Source organism: Monopterus albus, unplaced genomic scaffold, assembly GCF_001952655.1.
Source record: "Monopterus albus unplaced genomic scaffold, M_albus_1.0 scaffold129.1, whole genome shotgun sequence".
Taxonomy (NCBI): Eukaryota; Metazoa; Chordata; class Actinopteri; order Synbranchiformes; family Synbranchidae; genus Monopterus; species Monopterus albus.
In genome coordinates this window covers 1,919,822-1,929,373 of record NW_018128009.1, presented here as the reverse complement: position 1 = coordinate 1,929,373, position 9,552 = coordinate 1,919,822, and the positions used below count along the sequence as shown (strand labels likewise).

The 9,552-nt window shown below is 38.5% G+C and overlaps 1 protein-coding gene across 2 annotated transcripts in view; it reads left to right on the top strand.

Moving 5' to 3' along the window:
* tax1bp3 (Tax1 (human T-cell leukemia virus type I) binding protein 3) overlaps positions 1–7,186 on the top strand; it is a 7,472-nt gene extending 286 nt beyond the window's left edge. Inside the window, exons 1-4 of one of the 2 annotated variants that reach the window (XM_020613054.1) lie at positions 2,116–2,404; positions 3,100–3,219; positions 4,362–4,439; positions 4,607–7,186. In XM_020613054.1, coding sequence (XP_020468710.1) covers positions 2,306–2,404; positions 3,100–3,219; positions 4,362–4,439; positions 4,607–4,756 — 447 coding nt within the window. In that variant the 5' untranslated portion in view covers positions 2,116–2,305 and the 3' untranslated portion in view covers positions 4,757–7,186. Of the gene's footprint in view, positions 1–2,115; positions 2,405–3,099; positions 3,220–4,361; positions 4,440–4,606 lie in introns of those variants that run through there. The other variant, XM_020613055.1, reaches the window with a different exon arrangement.
* The last annotated feature ends 2,366 nt before the right edge of the window (positions 7,187–9,552 follow it).

The window sequence follows — 9,552 nt, the reverse complement described above, 5'->3', positions numbered from 1 at the left end:
CAGGAGTCGATTGTTCTGGTCAGACGCTAATGTTAAAACACATCAGTACAAAACTCTGAATTAACTGATGTGTAATTCTGCCACAGTGTGATCGGTAACTAGCTGTGTTAACATACTAACTAACATTTCTTTGTTTAGTTAGCTGAAGCGAGGTCAGTGGGAGCGGCTAGTTACGCCCCAGCGTGGTTGGTGTCGCAAAATATGAGTCAAGTAGCCAAAAATGTTAATTTAACCCAATAACTCTTTAAATCACAACCGCAGGAAATGGGGCAATGAAATGTGATGCAGTGACTGTCAATTAAAAGGCAGCCCTAGATTAGCTGCTAGCTACTTTACAGAGGGGCGTCACCACCGTGATTCAGGCTTCCTAGTACACGTTCACGCACAGGTACACAGCAGCCTATACAGTTTAAAGTAGCTCCTGGTGGATACTAGACTACTGTGTATATATATTTATATACAATTTATAGATGGTTTTGGTTTACCCTGCCTTCGGATGCTGCAGGAATAATCAAACTTGCTAATAGACCAATCCAGAGAAGCAGTAGATGTAACTGGGATTGCTGGGAGTGTTCCAGTCTTCCTCACTCTATGTCTGATAGTGTGGCATCCACTATCAATAACAGGCCCAGCTGGGCTCTTATGGCTCAAATAACTATTTTCATTGCTATTTAATCAGTCACTTTAAAAAAAAGAAATAAATATTTGATTCATTCTTGTCCCAGTTTCAAAGAGACAAAGGTCAAGTGTTCAAAGCCATTGTTTTGCCCAACCAACCAACTAAAGCCATAAGACTTTGAATTTGCTTATAGAGCAGCAAATTCTCAGCACAAATAAATCAGAACCAGAGGTATTTTGGACAGTTTTGTTGTTTGACAGTAATTGATTGTCATAATTCCTGTTAGTTAATTTTCTGACAGTCAGTTGATCATTTCATTGACTAATTCTTTCATCTGTCATTCATGCTATGCTTAACTTTCTAGTTGGAAAGGTTCTTGGATAAATAAACTGAAGTAGCACTGTGTTCCTTGATCTTTTGAGTAAATCCTTGGCCATTGTTAAAGCTGCGTCTTTAGGTTTTGTTAATTCTTCTGATCAGAAACACTTCCAAATGTTTTAGAGATTGTAACTTTGTAATGTGCTTCAGTTTTCAGGTCAGATGCTCATTTCACTCTGTTGTACCTTCAGCATTAGATGGTTAAACCAAGCTGCACAGAGATGTAGCAGTTAAATGATTGCCCTCTCTCAGACTACATCTAGGAATAGACTTAAATATTTATGAATAAGTCCTATTTATTGTTTGTCTAATTATATGGGCAACAGATTAATAGAGGATCCACTTACCACTTATAAGCCACTTACCAGGAGAGAAATGTGTTGTAGTGCCTGTGAGTCTGGACTAAGTCTCACTCCATAATAACAGAGCTCCAGACATCCTCAGACTTCATTGTACCAGCCACACCACTGAGAGACTGTGTGGTTATTCATCTCCACACACACAGGCAGTTTTTGTGTTGAGGCGCTGTGCTGTCAGAGCCATCCATCTATCTGGTTTATTGAGCCTGCAGCTGCTTGTCAGCGTCTGTCAGTGTCAAGGACAGGGCTGCACTAATAAAGTCTCTATGCCTCTGTGGATTTCAGTTAGTAGGAAACAGCCTCTGAAATCTGAAATTTGTTTTGCACTGAAATCAAGTAAAACGTGTGTGTGATTGATAACGCAGTGCTGCATGGCATGATAACTTTTTTTTGTTTTGTTTTTTCTTTGCATGAGCAATAATTTCAGTTCTTTATGATGTTTTACATTTGTTACATTTTACAGTGATTATATGAGTGGGTGTGCATGCATCTTATAAATTAACACAAATCATTAAGGTAGTGCTGCATTTGCTGTTCACTATAGATATCCCATGAGAACATTTGGAGTAATTCATTTGCTTTTTGTCTTATTATTTATTTAATTTTCTAAACTGTCATGAAGAATTTTCAAAGATGCCAGTGGACCGTCAAAGGAAGCAAGAGACAATATATGCTCAGTTCTGCAGCACTGATAGGTCTGTCACGGTTCAGCTCTGCTTCCTGTTCGGAGAGCTTTTGTTTTCTTTGACTTCCTGTCCCGTGTCACCTCACCTGCCTTAGCTTTACCTCATTACACAATCACCGTTTATGTTTTCACCTGTTCCTCATTAGCTCCTGGCCTATAGCCCATAAATAACTCATCCTTGCCCTCTGTTTCTTGCTGGCCTGTTGATGCTAGCGTATTGACGACAATGCTCGTTCCGATCTCTCTATTTACGATCAGGCACTGATGACACCTCTGCCTTCGTCTCCTCACTTGTGTTTCTCATTCCACTCACCTGTGTTCCTTGTTCCTGCCTGTTTGCTGCTGAAGATGCCCGTGCACTGTGTGAGTGTCCTTCAGCTCTGGGTCTGCCACTCATTTGTGTTCCTTGTTTCTGCCTGGTTTACTCCTGAATTGCCAGTGACGCTGTAGCCTTCCCTCCCTCTGTGTCTTTACCTTGGCACTGGCGTGTCTCCTGTCCCGCACTACCTGCGGTATGTTCCTGATCGGCCAGTGATTCTGACTCCTGGCTGGAGAGTTCCTGAATGCCCCAGTGACGCTGGTGTGTCTCCTGGCCCGCATTACCATCGGTGTGTTCCTGATCTGCCAGCGACTCTGTCAACACCCCGACCCTGTCTCCTCACCTGTGAGCTCCTGAATCCCCCATGACACTGGGGGGGGGTCTTCTGTCCTGCATTACCTCCTGTGCGTTCCTGGCCCCACAACTACTTCTCAGTTCACTCCCAGCTGTGCAACTCACCTGTGTGTTCCTGGTCCAACAGTTCTACCCAGTTCTCTCCAGTCTGTCTGGCTCCCCTGAAGGCTCCCTGCACCACAGTGACACTCCAGTTTCTTGTACACTTTTCTGTCAGTAAAGACTTTCTAGCTCTTACCGAGTCCTGGTCTGCATTTTGGGTCCTAGCCCTATGTGAGCATCACAACAAGACCGGCAGCTCAGTGTAATATGGGTCAAAGTTTTTAATTTGATTTGTTAGGTCCCATAGATCTGGAAATGATTTTGTTTTTCTTTTCTCAAAAAGCAACGTATTGAGATCCAGAAACTGCAGCAAGGAGATAATCTGATCCTGGGCTTCAGCATTGGAGGAGGAATAGACCAGGACCCTGGGCAGAACCCCTTCTCTGAGGACAAGACTGACAAAGTAAGCCTTTATATTTGTGTGTCTCAGCTCTTTTATTGACTATGGTACAGCTGATAGGAACCAAACCAGTAACATTATTGGCATGTGAGATTTCTGCACTTAAATACTCAAAATCTCACTGTAAAAAAAAAAGACAGTATCTCATTAAGTCTATTTTTTAATAAAAGCCTGTCATTTTCAAACGTATATGCATTCACTGGTAATATGGGCTATTAATGTTACGCTGACCAGGTTTAGTAAAAAAAAAAAAAAAGGCTCCCATAGAGAAAGAAGTGATACCTCAATATGAAAGTTCTCATTATACAATTATATAAAGAGATGATCAAGCTCAGCTTTAAATTTGAGTGTATTATCAGTACGTGTTGGTGCAAAATAGACAAACTATACAGAACAGTAAGAAAACTGTAAGATGATAAATGGTAATAGTGAAATACCACCCAGACCTCACCTAACTGATGTCACAGAGGGGAAAACCGAAGGTTTACACAGTCATGTCGTACCTGCTTATTGTACACTCTTGTGAACTGGAGAGATGGAGCCATGCCATCTTGATACAAATGAGTAATAACTTTGGTTCTCTGGCTTTTTCAGGCCCTTCTTTAGATATGCTTGACCTATTTTTGTAGAGCTGTGAGCTTAGATGTGCAGGTGTTTTTTTTTTTATCTCCTTGATCATAAACACTTTCCCTTAGAAGAACGGTGGTCATCTGTCTCATTTTCATTACCTGTTTGCTCCACATAAACCTGAAATGATTAGTTGATTATTCAATTAGTCAATTAATTGTTAAAGTGATGTATTAAGCCAAATGGCCAAAAAAAAATTTTTTTTTTTGGTTCTAGCTTCTCAGATTTGAGGTTTTGCTGCTTTTCTTTGTTATATATCATAATTTGAATATCTTTGATTGCTGGTTGGTTGGTTGAACCCATCCCTTATCTGTACCGCCACTGTACCACCAAGCTGCCCCTGGTTGCTTGAACAAAATAAACAATTTTATGATGTTACTTTGGGCTCTGAAAATTGTGATGGACATTTTTCACCAGAGGTTCTATTTTCTCCATCTCTTCATTTGTTTTTATATAGTCTGTATTGATTATACAGCTGTGAGCATATGGAAGTGTGAATGTGTTTGTTTTGTCCAAAGGGCATCTATGTGACCAGGATAACACCAGGAGGACCAGCAGATGTGGCAGGCTTGATGATGGGAGACAAAATAATGCAGGTGTGTAGAGAAATAGAACTTTGATTGAGAGCCACAAGATGTCACTGTGTGTACACTGGAGTGTCTGGTTAGGTCCTATGCTCACCCTGCTGTGCTGTTAATCAACTTTATGCCAACTGAAAATGACTACAGCTTTTATTAATCTAAATGTTTTTCTTTCCTGCCAGGTGAATGGCTGGGACATGACCATGGTGACCCACGACCGGGCCCGTAAAAGACTAACGAAGAAGAACGAGGGTGTGGTGAGACTGCTGGTAACCAGGAAGTCGCTGGAGGAAGTAGTCAAACAGTCTATGAACAAATACCCCAGACAGTAACGTAGTGGCTTAGGGCTGAATACTCTTCTATGGTGAGATTCCCACAAATTCAGATGATGGTTGCACTGTGGCCTTTATAATCACATCAATGCAAAAAAGTCAAACAAAGACCACATCAGACTAATGTGTAGGTGACATGCAGTATATGGTGCCTGCGTGTGGACACCTCAGTGCCAAAAAGCAGTCCAATACTTTTTCAGCTCTACAGGACTCAAATACATTTAATCTGAATCTGTTCTCCAATTAAAAGAATACAGCGATTTGTTTTTAGTAACACATTTTGAAAACCACTTTGACAAATTTTGAGAAATAATATCATTTTCAAATAGTGTTGTTTGAAAGGTACTGTTTAGGGTTATGAAATATGAACAATTTATGCAGATTTTTACAACAGTTACTGTAATTATTACTTTTATTATTGAACAACTGTGAAAAATTAGTTTTTGGAGGATCAACAAATCATAAAATTGAGTAAACAGACCATTCCTGATTTATTGCCACCTTCATCTTTACCAGATATCCTCAGTCTGTGATAGGTGGCAAGTGTTCTTTGCAAGCAATCCCAGTCTTTCCTAATGCAGGCTGTGGGACATCTTTGTCTAAAACCTGACCCATGATCCTCTTTGCCTACAGCTGTCCAAAGGTAGTTTTGATGGACTGTAAAAATCAAGAATGTTCCATGCTGCAGATTGCCATTAATGATCAGAGTTTCATCTCATTTAAATAAATAACTTTTTTTTGTCATTCCTGTCCATATTATAGCATCAGATGCCAAAGTAAAAGCCACGACACTGTAAAGTGATCAGATGGTACAGTATTCCATGCAAACTCCTTACAACAGTGTATATTTAGTTTTTAGCATACGAATGTCTTTCCACAAATAATTCTTTCACGGTAGCATCTTTTTGTTGTATTTATCTTGTGTTTTGTTGATGTTTATTACATGTGTGGAGAAAATAACAGTTCAAAATGCATCTCCTTCTGACAAATTGTCTTATTCAATATTCCACAAACCGGACCTATTTTTGGATAACGCCTGTCATATAATTTTCAATAGAGTCACCTTTATCAGGTTTAACAAGAGAAAGTTGGTTATTTGCTGTTTTGTTGCAAGCAAACCCACACGTTTTACACTGGAACTGATGACATTCAGATTGTCTCAAACGGTAAAATGTTTTGAAGTTGTTCTTAGTCCCAGACCAAACTGCCAACCTGAATGCAGCACAAGTGAAAGTTGGAATGTGCACAGCAGCCTTACATGGATGCTTTAGTGCCACTATGTTTAATGGTTGCTTCTTGTTGCTTTTTCTCTTTTGACATTCCTCAGTGGTTTCTGCAACATCACAATGATTTACTGACTCTGATATACTGCATGCGATGTAACATCACAGATGAATGATTTAGCATTAATCAATAATATTTTGGCTTTTTGAAATGGTACTGTGCGGACATCGGTATTACAGTACCAATCTTATATCTTTGGGTGATCTCATCGGCTATTTATTCTGTGCTAGTGGTATAAAATAACACATTTTGTAATAGAACCATTTGATTTATATAATATTAAAAACCTTGTCTAATTATGAAGTTGGTAAGATTTAAGGTTTCATTCTGAAATTAGACCATATTAAATTGATGCATCCAGTTTAACACTAGCAGTACACCATTTTCAAATGAAAAGAATCAAATTATGACCTTGGTGTTTATTTAGATTATCATGCTGAATAGTTCCAAACATTTGGAGTGCGCCATAGAGTTACATTGACTTGGCTGCTATCTTCTAAAGTAAGATGTTGAAACCACTAGCAATAATTATACTTGACATTTTAAGTTAGTGATGTGTCAAAACACATTTTACAACCTTTTGACTCTGAAATATTGTGTCACTTTAACAGATTAGGTACCTATCTAACTAGCTAAATTAGCTGAAGTATCTACAACAACAGGACACAGAACTAGTTTGTATGGCTGTACAAGTCATTACAGTCAGTCATTTGCTGATAAATCCTGCTGTTCCCTACAGAATAGTGTCTGGAACTATTTGAAGCTAAATGAATCGTTTGACCTCTTTGTGACACAACTCTTCTATCTTAAGGGCTCTGCTCTAACTGGTTCATTTAAAGGATTTTAAAGGTCTAACAAGGTAAAAGTGTCTCATATTTTACAGAAAAAAGCAAAAGTAATATTGTGTAACAGAAATATGTAGTTTTTCTTTTATCATCTCGGGACCCATAAGAGTTCCCAACTTAGGGGTCTACAGTGGTACATTTAGAAATGAGTGCAATGCAAGACAAATCATGCACTGTATTTTCTATTTGAATTCATTTCTGTCCTGATTTTGTGAACTGCCAGCAGAGTACAAGGTTTTGTATTTGATTGTGTACACTTTATAACATGAACATTTCTTAGATATAAAAAGTCTGAAAACAACATCTGCCTCTTCACCTTTCTTTGATAAAGAACCAATGTAATAATCTATTTTTATCTCTCTCCACACTGCAAAGCCTTTTTTTTAACCTTACAAGCCCTTCAAATAGCTTCATGTTGCCAGTTGTAAAGTAATCACTTGACGTTCCAAAGCAAATAATCTATTGCCTGACCTTTCGGTGTTTGCTGAGTCATTTTGACACAGAGAACTTTCATCCTTTTAAATATGTGAACCTGGAACCAGTCACCTGCCTTTGAACTGAGGACTAGGGGAATAAAACAGTCCATGATACAGCAGAATGAGGAATGTATTTGCAGAAAGCAACTTGCTGTTATAAAACTTGTGAGAGTTGAACATGCTGCACTATATCTTGATTTTGTTTTTAGAAGCGGTTTCTTGAATGCAGTTAGTTAAAACACGGCAAATATTCTTTCACACTCATGGCTATCAAAAAATTGGACATGATTCTTATTTTCCTTTTTAGCGCATTGTTATTGTAGTTGTAGAGATCATGTTAATTATAGTGACATGGGCAAGTAGAGTGTGTATATACTACCAGTGAGGTGAATTTTCTGTGCAACGCTTTTTTTCAGGTCTTCTAATACACCAGGTTGCTGTCACATTATGCGACAGGGTCGATTCAGGCAATGCTGCGTTAAAATCCCCCCTTTGAGAAATAATTGATGAGGAAACTGTGCAAGTGTGTGTGTGTGTGTGTTATTTTTATTCCAGTGACAGAGGGAAGCATGCTCCATTCCACCTGCCTGGCCATCATAATAATTATATGGTGTTATGAGATGATAAAGTGGTTGCACAAACATTACGGACAGTGCTCAGAGTCACAGTGTGAGTTTGCTTTCGCCAGTACCACATTAACACATTACATGTTGCTAGGTAACTAATGGCCAGCTGTAAGTGGGAGCAATGAGCAGCGGACTTCTTTACAGGGAGTACTGAGTGTTATAATTTAATCAGTAGTTATAAATATTTATACACTTATTGAACCATTTTATTAGCTCGCAAAATATATCTGAAGTGGTTTTATGTACCAAAAGCAAAAGAAAAAAAAAAAACACTTTTTACCTACTAAAGAAAAACAGACGGGTGAATGCAAATCTAAACGGGGATCATACATGATCCATGCCTCCCACGTTATAGCAGGATAATTGGGTTGCCATGGCAATGCAATCTGCTCCTATCACTTTGGTCCTACACCAGATTGGAACCGGGGGAAATCCACAGCATTAGATCATAGCAATAAAAGACTGTAGAAGTGGTTTGCTGAATGTTTGCAGTAGGAGCATGCCATGGTTATTTGTATGTATTCATTCTGTTATAAAGGGAAGAGTGACATGAGAGATCAATAACCTCTAGTTCTGCTGGACCCACTGACGGTTGCATGCTGTACTGATCAAATGTATATATTTGTATTTTAATTTCTAGTGGACGTCTCCAAGATAGATGGTTGGCTACAATTGTAAAAACTGAATGACATGATGCAAAAACATAAAAAAAAATAAAAAGATTTGGTTTTGCCAGAGTAGTGCAGCTGTAAAACCACATCATCTTGGAACTGAATGTTTCACACAGTGCTAGCATGTTAACAGCTGCACCAAGTGGACAACAATGTGTAAAGTGAAGCACAGTAATATTCACAGTTTGGAGATACTTCCTCAAGCCTTTTAGGTGTATGACAATTTTAAATCACTGAATAAAAAAAACAAGGCATGAATGTTTATCCTTAAGATATTTACACTAAAATTTTTGTTGGTGTGTTACGTTAGTTGTTCTGAAGCTTTCAGTCACTAGATCCTCTTTATCCTCGTGGTCATGGAACTGTAGATGCTCCAGTTTGTTTCTGTCTATGTTGGCTTAACATCTTAGGTAGATTGTGTTATGATTAAAAGCTCCACAATATCTACAAAATAGACCTTGCTATTTGATAAATTTTATAACAGCTGACTGAGTTTTGTTTGCTATTTTCGAGGTCAGAATGAATCTTCAGTTTAACCTTTTTAAGCCATCGTGGATGAGAATTCCCTAAAGTGCTCAGAAAAGCTACTTCAGAACAACTTGTAAACTTCCCTCCGCTGAGGAAAACAGATGTAACCAAAAGCTTGAGATTAGAAGAAGCTAAAAAGGAAATATGGTGGCTTGACCCTGTTAATGCACAATTGTAAAAATCAAAACTAAAAATGTGTGCCTTTTCATCTTCATTAACTAACTTTCATTTCAAAATCTCAAATTCTATAAATGCTTAAGGAAGTATGCAAAACTTCATTTTATAAGTGTTCCCCAGAACCAACTGTGGTGGAAAATTCCCAAGTCATGCACGTCTCAGAGATAATTCCAGTGAGTTAGGATACCG